The sequence below is a fragment of the Stereum hirsutum genome, assembly GCF_000264905.1.
Source record: "Stereum hirsutum FP-91666 SS1 unplaced genomic scaffold STEHIscaffold_9, whole genome shotgun sequence".
Classification (NCBI taxonomy): Eukaryota; Fungi; Basidiomycota; class Agaricomycetes; order Russulales; family Stereaceae; genus Stereum; species Stereum hirsutum.
Genome location: NW_006763139.1, coordinates 1,783,192 through 1,798,264, shown reverse-complemented (window position 1 = coordinate 1,798,264; position 15,073 = coordinate 1,783,192). Strand labels below are relative to the sequence as shown.

Below are 15,073 nucleotides of genomic sequence, written 5' to 3'. Positions count from 1 at the left end.
GCGCCTCCAGGCATATTCAAGCACACAAGTTGTGTCTCCAGGCAATTAGCGTGTCGTAAGAACATGCCTGGAGGCACAACTCGTATGGGTTGGACCCTGCCTGGAGGCACAACTCGTCTGTGTTCGAATTTGCCTGGAGGCACAACTCGTGTGCCTCCAGGCAGCGCCGGATGCCTCCAGGCGTCGCCGGACTCGCCGGACGCGCCGGGTACAGGTCACAGTATGACACTCCTTCTGGCGCGTCGCGCCCGAGTCGACGCCACTTTGCGGAAGCGGTCCGGTCCCCGCCGACTCACCTCGCCTCACAACTCTTCCGTCCCCCACCATACACACCCATTCCCCGCCCTCTCCCAGCTCAATTCATTCATCATGATTTTCCAGTGGCTCGCCGACCGTGCGTTGCGATGCCCGTTTCTCAATTATTTACAGGGTTGTCTGATGCGAAGTGAATTAATGCAGGTCCCAACCGTGTCCTCGAAAAGCAGAGGCAAATCCAGGTGCGTTCGTGATGGCTTGACCTCGTACGAACTCCTATTCACGAGAACTGTATCTTGTCCTTGTTTGCCTGTAGGCCGTCCACAGGCCCGTCCACATCAGGACTCCATACGGCCCTGCCCTCTTCAGTGCGTTCCCCTTACTCGACTTAGACCCTATCGTTGGTCTCGCGTCTCCGGTGTTGATTCAGTATGGGCTGTCGTCTTGTAGACTCCTACAGGTTGCTTTTCACCGTCGGTATGGCGTCGACCGCCTACGGCGCATTCCTTCTCGTCCAGGTGTGTGGTGCTTCTCTTTGCTTTGATGTGAGTGGAGGTATGGGTGCTGACGGTTGGACGTCGTTTGATTGGGTGGTGTGTGTTGGGTCGGTTTGTAGGGCAAGAAGTAGGAGGGGTAGTGAAAGGGGTGTGTTTGAGCAATGCATTAGATGTCTTTCTATCGCGAAGTACAGTCGTTGTTAGACCTCGTTCGCATGTTGGACTTGTAAGATGCCCACCCAAGACCGCTCAAGCTCTAAGACCACAAAACCTGTCGTGCATGGAAGTATTGCAAAGTTGCAGTCGTCTCCAGGCCCCAAGTAAATACCTCCATGAAGATGGTTAAGCATATTGAGTGCTATGAGCCAGAATAGAACCAATCCAGTCATGGCGTTGAGTATTCGCAAGTGTGATGCGGAATCGGCGGAACGCGTGCCGATCGACAACGTCTACATCCCATAACCCAACTCTGCCCTTACTTTCTCTCGCCACATATCGCCTCTACTATCCACTGCTTTCGTTTACCGGTTACTTCAGAGAAGGATAGCTGTACCGTGTTTACTACTCTTAGAAAGCATTTCTGGCCTTGCTTGATTACTGCTCGAAGCCACAAGACAATACCACCGCCACTCTTCACTCGATACACTTCATAACATGGAGGACCTATACGTTGACCGTCGAAAGGCCACAAGATCATACCGACCAAAAAGCTACGTGAGTACAGAGCCCTCGCACTCGCTCATCAGCACTTCCCAGAACTAACACAACATCTAGCAAATGTCTCCTGGCCTCATGCGCGCACGAGAACCGTACAAAGTCAAGAACGCCCTCACGGGCGTCGCACTCTCCGCTTTCGCCGTTGGTGCATGGATCTACGCGATGAATGCCGTGAAGCAGGATACATTCGAAGATGTAGATGAGGAAGCCAAGGCGATGGTTCGGACGGGAGTGAAGAGTCTAGAGGACGAGGAGCGGGAACGGTTGGCTGCGAGGGCGAGTGGGACGGTTGCTGCACCGCCAGAGTTGGAGTTGGCGGCGCCTGCGGCTACGACATTCGTTTCTGCATCAAAGTCGGCACCAGCACCCACACCTGCATCGGTATCGGTATCGAGTCCAACGAAGACGAGGGGTATTTTGGCGGGGTTGGCGGAGAGGAGGATGCCGGAGTTGTTGGATCGAAGAGGGAAGACGTTTGTTTGGGGCGCTCCTCCTGTGGATAGATTTGGGAGACTGGGAGATAGGCCATCATCATAGCCAGCTATATTTTATTTCTGCATCCATATACATCACATTTCTCCTCTCAAAAGAATATCCAGAGCGGGATGAGAACTGAGAGCGCCCCGCTTTTGGAAATTCACAAAATGAAAGTGACGTCGACGGTCCGGAAAGGGAGCGCTCGTTACTCCGAGGGCGGCTCTTGTTCAGCAGCTATTAGGCAGGAACGGCCAACTCTGTCATCCATGCACCCTTGCTAGTACTTCACCTACGATTATATCAGCTCATAGCTCTCTAGAATACCACCATGTCTGGCCCAAGGTCGTCGTCGTACGCCACAATGCCCAGACTTAGCCAGACGCTGTCAATTGGTATGCATTACAGTACTCTGTCATCTTCACATTCACTGAACCGACGACCTGAATTATGAAGCTGGATCTACGTCCGAGCCTCTATATCAAGTCAAACTCTTGAGTGCACTTCGCAGCGGTGCGTATACCAGTGTCAATATCATGCCCCGAAAGACGCTCATTACAATCCCCTGGGCCCTCCATACACCTCAAAGGCAAACCTGCTCTGATTCACCCATTTCTCGCCGATATCAATAGAGACAAGAGACACTCGAAAGATGGAGTGGATACTGATGTTGGCGCCGCCGCTCTGCATCTAGCTATCCGTTGTGGTTCAGGTGCGTGATCGAACAGATGTTCTTGTAATCTTGTAACTCGGACTCGAACTTATGTACCATATATTCTCTTTCCTTAGCTGTGCGTTATACTTCCACGATATTGTCTGTGTCTTTTCGTCCATCTTACCCCATCGCACGTATATCAGGACACCGTGGCTTTTCTACTCTCTCACCGCTCTATATCATGTAACGGCATCCATCCTCCTGGCTCTGGCACAACTGCCCTTCACCTCGCAGCGTCCTTAGGCCGTGCAGATGTCGTCAACCTCTTGCTCGAACAGGACGGAATTGACGATACCGTCCGAGACTCAAACGGAAAGAACTGCAAAGAGGTGGCTCGGGGAAAAGATACCGTCAGGGCTATTAATGGTATACACCTCTCTTCGCTTCATTTTAGTCATCCCGACCTCCTAATGTGACGCTAACGTTATTCTAAATTGTTGGAACCATGATTCTATAGACTCCAGAGCTTTCATAACCGCATCATACCGTTCTCACCTGAGAACTTACATCCATTCGTCTCTCGCCACACCTCCGCCCCAAGCCCTACTCGCACTTTTGTCTTCGCCACGAGCTCGTATCCTCGATCTGTCCTACATAGATGATGCTTCTGGGACGACGCTGCTTCATGAGGCCGCACGTAGGAAGGACTTGACTCTGATTGAGTTGGCGGTGAGGGGTGGCGCTGATGTGTTTGTGAGGGATAGGAGGGGAAGGACGGTGTCGAGTGTGGTGGGGAAGGACGATAAGGTTAGGGTGTTTTTGAGACAGTGTGAGTGTCTTCTTTATTTTGTGCCGTAAGCCTCAGCTATTTACTTGGCATCTGCGTTGGGTCAGTCACAAACCAGGATATGACTCTCCTGGACGAGAAGCCCACCACCGAACAAATTGAACTAAAGGGATATCTCAACAAGTGAGCACGCCTATCTTACAACATCAAAAGAGAGCCAAGTTTGCTGATGCACGGAATGTCATGCTTAGGTATACCAACGTCGCGCGGGGCTATAACACTCGGTGGTTCGTCCTCTCCGATGGGGTTTTGTCTTGTACGCTTTTCTCCTCTCTCTCTTTTTATCTTGTTCCTATGGGGAACGTGTGATTTACCATTGATTTCCGCCCGAAGATTACCGTCACCAGGATGACGAGAATATCTCCAGTCGCGGGTCGATCGCGATGAAGAACTGTGCCCTCCGTGTGGCGCAAGGTGACAAGCTCCGATTCGAGGTTCATTCCACTCCCAGTCGGAGTGCGTCCCATAACTCCATCCAGAAATGGTACCTCAAGGTATGATATCTTTTATTGTATCATACTACTTACGATATGTATTTGAATGGACATAGGCGGCACATCCTATGGAAGCCACCCGCTGGACAACCGCGATTTCTCGAGCGATCGACCACCACAAACACCCCACCGAAGGCTCCGAAAGCGAAACGCCGTCCATGTCGCACGCATCCGCGTCTTCCCTCCGCGGCAGCATCTCCTCTAGGATGCCGTCCATCCTCAAAGTGCGCTCCAGCGGCAAAGTCAACGCGGATAGCTCCGTCACCAGTTTCACGGACAATGAGGGTCCTTCTGGGTCTGCCTCGCATACGAATGCGCATGCGCACGATTTGAGCCAGGAGACGGGATATGACGCGGATACGAAGGATGATGAGGATGATTCGTTGGAGGCGGAGGAGAGTATGAAGAACCAAGAGCCGCCACATTCCGATACGTTCGAGCTGCAGGCGAACACGCTGAGCGCTCAGATCGAGGTTACCTCTAACCTTCTGGGACATGTCAACGAGAGCAGCACGACGACGGAACAGACTAAGAGCGCGCTGAAGGAGTCGTTGGCGACGGTGCAGAGCTTGACGACGCAGTATATCCAGATGACCACGGATAGAGAGGCGTGGTGGAAGGCACGGGTGGCGAAGGAACAGGAGAGGCAGTCGTTTTGGGAAGAGAGTTTGGCGAGTGTTGTTAGGGAGGGAGAGGCGTTGGAGGAGGAGTTGAAGCAGCAGGCGAGGTCGGGTGGGAAGAAGCGCAGTCGTATCTTTGCGGAAGGCAGTACGGGGGATGGTGAGTCGAGAATAGAATGGAGATTTCTTTGCTTACTTCATTGGGTCTCATTCTTCGTCATCGGGTCCATGGCTAATGGGTTTCTCTTGTTCAGGTATGGGCACTATCAAGCAACGACCTGCGGGACTACCTGTTTCGATGTCACCGTCTGCGATGGAAGAAGAGGGGACCTCGACACCCCAAGCTGGTAAAGAAATGGCTGGGTACCCGCTCGATGTCACACTCTCTTCTCCCCGACTGACGCCGTCTACATCGGCGTCGGATGCCCTGCAAGACCGTTCTTCGCCCACAACTGCGACTCCATCTGCTAGCCTCTCAGTCTCACCGTCTCATAGGTTCTCATTGAACATCCCGCCTATCCTTTCGCCAAGCAAGACGGTCACCGGAATATCCGCCACTGAAGGCGACGTCGACACTGATGAGGAGGACGAGTTCTTCGATGCGATCGAGAGCGGAACGTTGCCGAATTTGGTGGTCAATGAGAGCTTGATGCCCGGGCATGAAAGTAATCATGAGATTCCGAAGGATATCAATCAGGAGCAGTATGTTGGGTATAAGAATTTGCGGAAGAGGTTGGCTATGAATAGCGATAATAGGCCCCCGACGAGTTTGTGGTCTGTGTTGAAGGTCAGTTGTTGTATTTTCTGTCAGTGAATGTGAGTGCTGATTGAAGTGATCTTTGATGTGCAGCATTCGATTGGCAAGGATTTGACTAGGGTATGCCATACTGTCCGATGGTCAATGTGTCCAGACTGAACTTTTTGCGTCCCTGTAGATTAGTTTCCCCGTCTTCTTCAACGAACCTACGTCTATGTTGCAACGAATGGTGAGCATTTTTCATAATGGTTATATATCGCCAGCATGCTGAATACTTTGTATCATAGGCCGAAGACATGGAGTTCTCGGAGTGCTGTACGTTCCCTCATTATTCCGTCTGACCGCGATCACTTATCCCATATCATTCCCCCAGTGGATGCCGCTTCCGCGGAAGAAAACCCTCTACTTCGGACAGCCTTCGTCGCAGCCTTCGCCATGTCCAACTATTCATCTACCATCGGCCGTATCGCAAAACCGTTCAATCCCATGCTCGGAGAAACGTTCGAGTATGTCAGGTTCGATAAGGAATTCCGCTACGTATCGGAGCAGGTCAGCCATCATCCGCCGATTTCGGCGTGTTATGCGGGTGAGTGTTGGTTTTTTTCTACGTACGTGAGTGATTCAGTCACTGAACGCTTACCCTTCTGTGGAATAGATGCTCCAAGGTGGAGGTATTATGGCGAGGTACGTTTACCGTCCGCGTCGGACTTGCTCGTAGATGGCTCACAATGTGGTGCTGTAGGTCGACGCGCAGAACAAGTTCATGGGCAAGAGTTTCGAGGTAAGTCGACCTAGTTTCTGCTCAATTCTCGCGAACTGTTAGCTGATTTTCGCCTGTACTGTGGCCCTAGATCCGACCGACTGGTGTTGCGCACGTCGACCTCCTCTTCCCATCGACAAAGGACTCGAATTCGGACCTTCCGAAAACCCAAACTGCTTTCGCCGAGGAGAAAGTGGCGGAGCATTATAGCTGGAAGAAGGTCACGACGAACGTCTCCGGATTCATCCTCGGGTCGCCAACAATTGATCACTACGGTACGCACTGTGATATATTCCTCTTGCTCGATCCTAATTTGTACTTTTCTTTGACAGGTGATATGATCGTAAGTGACCACCGTATCGTATTTGTATTTACTGTGTCTCGCCTAACGTCGCCGGACATGCGTTCTCCACAACCCATTTAATCTAGGTAACGAACCATCGCACACAAGACACCTGCGTCCTCACATTCAAACCCCGCGGCTGGCGAGGCAAAGACGCGTTCGAAATCTCGGGACACGTCGCCGACGCCTCGGGCACAATCCAGTACGAGATCGCGGGGAGGTGGAACAGCCAGCTCGTCGCGCGGAAGGTCGTCGGGTCCGTGGGGAGCGTGACGAGCGCGCTCAGTCCGGACGCGGACGCGGGCACTGGCACGGCGGAGTTTATCTTGCTTTGGAGGAACTCGGAGAAACCGCCCGCGCCGTTCAATCTGACGCCGTTTGCGATCACGTTGAATGATTGCCCGGAGGAGACTCTGAAGCCTTATTTGTGTCCGACGGATTGCAGGTATGTCCTACTTTTACCCCACCTTTTTCCTTGTTCCTTGTGCAGATTGGGAATCCGAACGCAAACGTGGTATGTTCTTGCTTCTGGGCAGATTACGGCCAGATCAACGCGCGTTTGAACTCTGTCGATACGAGCACGCGAACGAGCTCAAGGGGAAGCAAGAAGACAAGCAGCGAGAGACCCGAAAGCTGCGCGAGGAAGGTCAGCTGCCGAAACATAAGCCTCGGTGGTTCACCGCCGAGACGGAGCCGGACACGGGGGAGAGGGTCTGGAGGCCGCATATGGTCGGGATGAGTCCTGAGTATTGGGCCGAACGGGAGAAGGTGTGGAAGAAGGAGGGGAAGTGGGACGGTGTGGAGGATATATTTATTCATGATGAGCCGTGAGTGGGTTTGGGGCAGAGTCTGTAAATCACACACATAATGCTATGTCGGAAGGGTAGCAAGACGAGTCGACAATCGACGAGCGTGTATGTATGTAGACTATAATATTGGTGTCATTCGGGAGACAGCTAGATAAACACTGTAAAACTATGACTAGGGTTTTCATCTATATATTTTCTTCTGGGATACCGAGCTCACAAACGTAGTTCAAACATACAAAGATAGCAATCCTGGGCTAGAATCCTATCCATCCATCCGTAGATCAATCCACAGGTACGCAAAATGGTCCGTCCACATCCGAGAGAGATAGAGGGAAAGCATAGTGGGGCTAGTATGCGGACACAGAAGACACACATACAGCCTTGAACAAGACATAGAATCACAGCAAGCATGACAGATAGAGAGATGGAAGAGAGAGATGGTGGTGATTACTTATATACAACAGGACATCATCAGATTGAGGTAGCATGAGCCTCACAATGTCCTCCTGGCCCATGACTCTAAAGCCCTGCACCCTCCTCCCTTTCTCCCTCAGACCCCGCTGAGAGAGAGGTTCAGATAGAGAGATGGTTTAGAACCCCCCGAGTCAAAGAGGGCCAAGGGACATCATGGCGGACCATGCAACCGCAATCTGGAGATTCATGCACGCCCATAATGGCGCGACGTCGCGTTCGGCATCGGGCCCAAATGGGGCGGTGGGAAGAAGGCGGGTGGGAATTGACCGGAGGGGACGAAGGGGCCGCGGTTCGGGTTGAAAGTGAAGGAGCCAGGGTTGGGGTTGGAGTTGGAACCAGAGTTGGAGCCGGAGCTGGAGGGAGTACGGAGAGGGGTGCTGCCACTGCTGCTCATGCTGCCGTGACGGTCGCTACCATGGTCAGAGGACGAGTCCGGTTCCTCATAGGTGGAAGACTGTAGTATCCGCCACACAGAACTCGTCAGCATCGAACCGAAACAAAAGCAGAATGACGTATGCAGGCGGGAAGGTAACTCACGTCGGACCAGCCGAGCCTAGCGAGCCCCTCCTTCGCAGCCTCGTTCTTGGCGGCCTTCTTGGTGTTACCACGCCCTTTGCCCCAGACCTCGCCATTGACCATCGCCTCGGCGATCCACATCGGAGTCACCTTCGTCCCTTCATCCTTAGAGTCTACACATATAATGACGCAGTCAGACCAATGAACATGATCCATCCACGCAGCCTGGGTCCATGCCGCACCCACGAGGTGGGTATAGGGGTCGACCAAAGTGCCATGTGATAGACACGAAGACAAACTGGATAGACATACCTCTGAACCTCCACTCAATCGGGATCGACTTCTGCTGCAACCTCTGATTAAACAATCCCAAATGCCCCAGCGGCAAATCCGCATTCTGCGGCGGCAACGGCGGCGAAGGCGGCGGGGAACTCAGGCTCCTTTCGCCGGAGCCCCAACCTACGCCCGCGCCTCCACGAGCGCCAATGCCAAAGACGGCGGCGGCGTTAGGGTTAGGGCCCGGAGCGATGAGGGCCGCGGAGGGGCTGAGGGGGCCGTTGGTGGATTCGCCGAGGGGAGGGAGACGGTGTTGGTCTCGGATGTTGCGGTAGGCTTCGTCGATGTAGGGGCGGAAGAGGGGGCGGAGCCAGTCGCGGACGGCGGGGAGGCCTTGGTCGCGGAAGAGGCCGCCGATGTAGGCTTCGAAGGCGTCGGCTGAGGGATGGAATGTGATGAGTGATGAGTGCGATGGAGTGAGTGATTGGATGACGGGGAAGAAATGATGAGGAGAGGTAAGATGGAAGGTGGAAGGAAGGGAGAGGGTGTAGCGTACCTTGAACGTTGGGAGAGGCCTTGAGCGTGACGGATTGGGCGAGGTGAAGGCGAAGTCTTTCGTGGAGGCGGTACCGAACCGAGCTAATTAATCCAAATATACATCTCAGTCAACGCGCTAGAAGGATATCACTGTGCTACAATGACTTACATGGTGGCCAAATTCGTATTCCCAACGACGATGGCCCTCGTTTTCTATGGTGACCGAATTCGATGGTCAGCGAGTCGTATTCGCCATGATGAAATAAAGACAACGTACAGTGGACGGGCCCACCCTCAGGTAGGGATACATCTCGTGCAGGAGCTCCGTGACGACCAGGCCGAGGACTTGGTCACCAAGATGTTCCAAGCTAGAGGATCGTCGCGGTCCCGAACAAGCAACAAGAAATAGAACAACAAAGTCAGCCTCTCATGCTACCGCGGGTAATGGAAAGGGGCCGCCGGCAGACACATGATCGGACAGAGATCGAAGTCTCTGAAAGCGTCATACGAGTGACGGGAGCGAAGAACGAGGGTCGCAAGGAAGGAAGAGGCAAAGAGGGGCAGAAAAGGAAGGACGGAGGCCAGAAATGTGCATGATGGGTAGATGGATTGGATAGAGGACGATAATCATACGGCGTGTGTCCGCAGGTCCGTGTAATTCTCACATTTCGTTATCGGGGCTGGGATCACTCGGAGTGTCCTCGAAGACGTGCGTGGGTCGGGCAGCGAAGGAACGGTGGGTAAAGACTTGGGTGCGTAGCGCGACGTCGTTGATTTGCGGAAGCGGGGGCAGGGGCCATTCGGGACCGCACACGATTCTGTGGGTGGGCAGAAAGTAGACAGGTGTGAGTGGGAGCGAGGGGGAACCAATCATCAGATGATGATGGACGAATAGACTAATGTGGTGAAAACGGTGATTTACCTCGGCTGGAGTTGCATGGCTGCTTCGTATTTCCAAAGGTTGGACAGAGGAACAAGTAGGGAGGGTAGACTGCCGATAGTTTGACAGGGGGTGCGGGGGAGCAGTATGGGGGAAGGAGGAGAGCTGGAAGGGTCAGGTCGAGGCTGCGCAAGGTGCTTATAACTCGCGCAGGACCAGGAGGTCCTAGTGTCCCAGAGTCAGAGCTGTGGAAGGGAGAAGGGGAGGCAGGTATCCATGAGGCGGGCTGGCGCTTTGAAGAAAAGGGACCGAGAGTTGGAATGAGACGGCGCTCATAGCTGAGATTGACAAGAAGTGGATCGGCATAGGCCTGCCGCCTGTGCGTCTTCTAGGCGACAGATCACTAATGGGCGAAGTCGATGGAACAGGATAGTATGCGGGCCCCAGGTACAAAAGTCTTCTCGAACCTCCAGTCCGTTTGAGAAGTGCGTGGACCCTGAGCAGCACCCTTGGATGTCCTGCAAGGCGATGTCCTCGTCCTTGCTCGCTTCTAACCTTCTATTCTAAACACACACCTGTGTAATTCTCGACTCGAAGTTGCTGCATCGTAGGACGGACAATTGAGGATCCGACATCGATTGTTTCACGGCGTCTACTACAATCCCATCAACCGCGCGTGTTTGCGTGATGGTCGCCAAACAGGGAAAACACTCCCACGGAAACACGATCACTCCACAAATCTCATTTTGCTTCCGTCTTGCTTCCCCGGCCCACCCGCTTTGAATTTCAATTGTGACGGTCAACATTCCAAGAATGATCAACCACTCAAAAAGAGATGTGCCTCATGTTTTCGTGTCGCCCTCGTACCCTGCCCCCCAAGGGCTGTTCCCGGCATTGTCTTTCTCGTCCACAAAGCACTCTTCCTCGGGACACAGCATCATCATCGCAATAGCTATATTCAGCCACAACGCACTCATCGCCTCGTGTACAGACTCAGGTGCGGCCGACCTTATGACTCTCGATGCCTGGGATAACAGAGAAGTTTGCTTTCCAAAATAATCGACGCCTCTTCCTCGATGGCGTTTGCGAAATACCGACGATATTGGCGACTGATATATCCATCCATCTGGCATCGAGAACAACCAACCGCGTATGACGTTCGTCGTCCATCTGACCATGATCGACCTCAGGCTCTCGACGTGAGTCTTCTCTTCTCCACGACCGAGTAGCCGCAGATCATAGTGTTCGTAAGGCTAAAGAGACCTCAGACTGGGGCAGACGTACATGTAATTGATCTCGCAGCCTGACGACTCCTCAAGTTGAATCCTCGGTCGGGAGTGATTTCCATTCTTATTTTAAGCTTTCGGCCTCCGGGCCTTGTTTATGTACGACCGTCGACGACGACTGGCGACGACTGAATAGGATCGGAGGCACGCGGTTACATGGGAGGTTAGTCTGTTCCCGATTGCCGATGGGGATGCCGATGCGAACGACGATTAAGTATTGCAGGTTGGATCCCTAACAGAATCAGAAGTTGGGGGCGGCCGCGACGCTCTTAGACCGTACATCCGAACGGCGAGGGGTAAACCAGCCTACATGCACACCGTGTACGAAGTAAATATCCCTGCCATTGCTACTTACAGAGCATCCGAGAGCCTTAAGCTTCGTAAATGCTATAAGTATCCCTCGGCCGTCCAACTCGTCCTTCGGAAATTCGAAGACAGACGCGGGCCTTTTCGCACCGTCATCATGATATAACCCGTTCTGTTCAAGGGCTAAGTACGGCATCCGGTGTAGAACGCAGAGGAGAAATGAACAGATTGCGCCGCCGAGGAATGTTCCGCGATCGACAGCCTAGAATACTCACCATGGCATTTGGAAGAAGAGGGGTTGCAGCTGCTCAAGCTTCTAACTTACTCGTAGCCTGTTAATGAGCTAACACCGAGGTCATCATGGACCTACACGGGCCCATAGGACCATGAGCTTAACGCCACACAACGTTGAGCGTTGCACCGATCACTGTCCTTAGCGTATGCACTGGCCTGGAAAGAGGCTATGGACCCAGGTCTCGAGACCCAACCAACCACCGACCAAGCGTCATCAGAAAGGATCATCTCCGAGTTCCACGCTAACTTTCCAACAACCCTCGCTCGATCGTCTATCATAACAAACAGTCGCAGTCGCAGTCTCGGCGGCCACAAACCCACGAACTCGAATCCACAAATCTCCAATGGTAATCTCAGACTCATCAGTGATCCCTATACCGAAAAGCCCGATTGGACAGAACAACGCTACTGCGCCAGCGCTTCACAACACGGTAGAGATCCAGAATCCGGAGCAAGAAGACGAGGCTTGTGAATAAACCGAGTTCTGAGCGCATATGCATCAGAGGTATTGGGTGTCTCCGTAGGTGCACATATACGCGCCCACCGTGACTAGTGCTGTCCTATTGCGACATTCAGTATTCAGTACATGAGCTCAGGGACGTTCACTGATAAGACGGTGACAAAAACGTAGTCAATAATCCCCGAGAAGGACCTGGTACATATATAGGACTTTCAAGTTCCTTGTCAGCCAGTGAGACCGCATCACGGAACACCCCACGCTTTTGTAGACCGACTCAAATCTCATGGACTGAACTGATTCTAACTTCCCCTGAACACGAATCCGATGTGACACAAGCCACATTGACAAAACATGAGGGCCATGAGGACAATAACGAGGCCCGTTCCTTTCGGACTGTGGCCTACTGTGCTGCTATGATGTGGCCCAAATGTCGCCATCGCGCATGCCAAGCGCCTCTCAGGCCTCAGGACGGATCGGCATATACATGTGGTTCAGAACCTTCATAACATCACAAGCACATATGCACAGGCGACAGGCGGCAACGTCGTGGAGACAGCCGTGGACACTGGGGTTGGTGGTCATTATTCATTGCATTCGAAAGCTTGTCATGCCGCGTGTCGTGCCAGTGAATTCCTGCTCGAGACAGAGGAAGAGGGAAGAGGGTATCGCATTAGATTCCGTCAGATAAATCGTCCAATCCAATCCGGTTTTTATGAGAGAAAGAAAACAATCCAAGAGTCAAGGCGCCCGTTTCTTCCCCGTCCCTGTTGCCACACATGCATATCGTCTCCGCCACGCCACACTCCACCGCGCACTCGAACCTACCTAAGCCTTCCACCTCCCCCTCAGAAATCCTTCCATTCATCATCGTCCCACCCATCCGCCTTCTTCCCCGTCGTCGCCGTGTTCGTCTGCGCACCACCCCCACTCCCGCTCCCACCCACGCCCGCAGACGCAGAAGAAGAGGAATACGTCGTCTGCCCCTGACCAGGCTTCATCCCCGCATGCGCATACTCCGAAAAAAACGCATCCTCATCCTCATCCTGATAAAGCGCGCTCGTCTCCTCCTCTCCCCATCTCTGCCCTTGCCCACCCACCCCCGCATACCCGCTCCGACTCGCCCCCCCAACCCCAACCCCCATCCCCCCGCCCACCCCCGCCCCGCTCGAGATCTTCCCGATGACTCCGCCGACACCCCCCGCCACATCCACCCCAAACCTCTCCACTCCCCATCCATTCGCCACCCTAACCCCCTCTCCCGCCCTCTTCCCCGCCTCACTCACATACCCCTTCACACCCTCCCTAAACTCCGGATCCGTCACCCTCTCCACGCCCGGTTGTATAAGACTCTCGTTCACTACTTTCGCGCTGGAGGCGACTGCGGAACTGAAGATGGACCAGCCTTTGGAGAGAGCTGCGATTGGGTTTTCTTGCAGATCGGAGAGGGTGGGAGCCGCTCTCGATGACATTCCGTATGACGGGTTGGAGGCATCGAGGGAGGGGGAGGACGGGGTGGGGGTGGAGCCGAAACCTTGGTAGCGGCCGCCGAGGGAGGGAGGGAGGTCATCTGGTCTGCTCGCGTTCATCGAACCAAGTGACGCGAAATAATTCTCGTTGGCGGATTTTTGGTCGTATGGGCTGCCACTATTCGCGTTGGGTGAACCGGAACCGGAGGCGGAGGCGGGAGAGAAGGAGGGAGAGGTGTAAGAGCGGTTGGGGCCGGCGGAGGCGCGGGATTTGCGCAGGCCACCTTGGCCTTGGGCGGAGGAGGGTCGGGAGGGTGTAGGGGAGGTGCTGCTGTTGTTGTTGGTGGGGAGGGAGGGAGGAGGGGCGGAGGCGGACCAGGGTTTGTCTTGGAGTTCGGCGTCGAGCTGAGTTTGGTTTTAGATGAGTGCGGTTGGGATTATGATGATGTAGAGTCGGACGCACCTTTTCGCGGTATTGGGTCGCTGCCCAGCAGTGGTATTGATCGTGCTTGGGCATTCCCTCTGTGTACCCGCCTTGGGCTGGGTCATAAGCACGTATGAAGTCGAGGAAGGGTTTGTTGCCTCCGCTCTACAAATAAAATACAGACGATGAGGATGCTAGGCTGGTTAGAACGACAGGCGTGGACTGACCTGCATGCGCTTTATTTGAGTATCCGTCCAGGAGTCCATGGAGACGGAACGGACGAAGCTGTCATCGTGTTAAGGATTATGGTAGCGAGAGTGAAGAGTCGGGCGGACCTGATGTGCACGCCGAAACCTCTATGTACGCCAGCGCATTGCAAACAGAGGAAGACGGCGAAGCTATCGCATCGTCAATATCGAGAAAACACACAGTGATTCTTAGATCGGACCGACCTGAGAGAGGCCCACTGGGTTGGACGTTGAAAGAGTGAGTGAGTGGCGAAGAAGGCACGGATCGAGGTGAACGTACCTGTGGATTCGGGTTCGTACAGTCTACACAGACCTTATTCTTAAGGTCATCACGCTTGATGAGCTCCTGGAGGATCTTCTTCGCTGAGGCCTGATCAGACATGACGGTCGACGTTGGTGAGCTGTAAGTATGGTCGTGACGAGCAGGCAGCTGGCTGCCAGTGCCAAGCCGGAGCCGGAACGATCACGAATCGTGGGAACTGATTCCCATATCGACAACAAATCCCATATAATATATAATATACAGTCGTCAACAATCTGAAGGGCGTGATACGTCAGTGAAGACGATAGGGAGAGAAGGGATTGGTTGAATGGGTGGAATAACGAGCTGGACATGCCTCGGAGAGCGAGGAGAGGCAGGGAATGGCTGAGAGTGGCGGTGGCGAGGCGTGTGGCGGA

The 15,073-nt window shown here is 53.7% G+C and overlaps 4 protein-coding genes across 4 annotated transcripts; 3 read left to right on the top strand and 1 right to left on the bottom strand.

Moving 5' to 3' along the window:
- The first annotated feature begins 325 nt into the window (after positions 1–325).
- STEHIDRAFT_122662 (uncharacterized protein) lies at positions 326–1,016 on the top strand. The gene is made up of 5 exons (XM_007305652.1): positions 326–394; positions 460–497; positions 572–623; positions 706–773; positions 872–1,016. The coding sequence occupies exons 1-5, from the start codon at positions 370–372 to the stop codon at positions 881–883; spliced, it is 195 nt and encodes a 64-aa protein (XP_007305714.1). The 5' UTR covers positions 326–369; the 3' UTR covers positions 884–1,016.
- A 249-nt stretch (positions 1,017–1,265) lies between these two features.
- STEHIDRAFT_140268 (uncharacterized protein) lies at positions 1,266–2,047 on the top strand. The gene is made up of 2 exons (XM_007305651.1): positions 1,266–1,466; positions 1,527–2,047. Exons 1-2 carry the CDS (start codon positions 1,407–1,409, stop codon positions 2,004–2,006), a joined length of 540 nt encoding a protein of 179 aa, XP_007305713.1. The 5' UTR covers positions 1,266–1,406; the 3' UTR covers positions 2,007–2,047.
- Positions 2,048–2,190: 143 nt separating this feature from the next.
- Positions 2,191–9,700, top strand: STEHIDRAFT_122660 (uncharacterized protein). Its single transcript, XM_007305650.1, has 25 exons — positions 2,191–2,338; positions 2,400–2,456; positions 2,533–2,657; positions 2,802–3,024; positions 3,116–3,427; positions 3,493–3,568; positions 3,637–3,701; positions 3,779–3,939; positions 3,996–4,719; positions 4,814–5,346; positions 5,410–5,436; positions 5,495–5,545; positions 5,604–5,631; positions 5,690–5,902; positions 5,972–6,000; positions 6,059–6,097; positions 6,168–6,351; positions 6,409–6,419; positions 6,506–6,864; positions 6,956–8,156; positions 8,240–8,391; positions 8,531–8,932; positions 9,051–9,133; positions 9,201–9,244; positions 9,309–9,700. Exons 1-20 carry the CDS (start codon positions 2,275–2,277, stop codon positions 7,248–7,250), a joined length of 3,576 nt encoding a protein of 1,191 aa, XP_007305712.1. The 5' UTR covers positions 2,191–2,274; the 3' UTR covers positions 7,251–8,156; positions 8,240–8,391; positions 8,531–8,932; positions 9,051–9,133; positions 9,201–9,244; positions 9,309–9,700.
- A 3,346-nt stretch (positions 9,701–13,046) lies between these two features.
- On the bottom strand, positions 13,047–14,798 carry STEHIDRAFT_99444 (ArfGap-domain-containing protein). The gene is made up of 6 exons (XM_007305649.1): positions 14,676–14,798; positions 14,600–14,613; positions 14,483–14,545; positions 14,375–14,432; positions 14,187–14,312; positions 13,047–14,128 (listed from the first exon to the last, which is right to left on the bottom strand). The coding sequence occupies exons 1-6, from the start codon at positions 14,775–14,777 to the stop codon at positions 13,103–13,105; spliced, it is 1,389 nt and encodes a 462-aa protein (XP_007305711.1). The 5' UTR covers positions 14,778–14,798; the 3' UTR covers positions 13,047–13,102.
- Between the last annotated feature and the right edge of the window lie 275 nt (positions 14,799–15,073).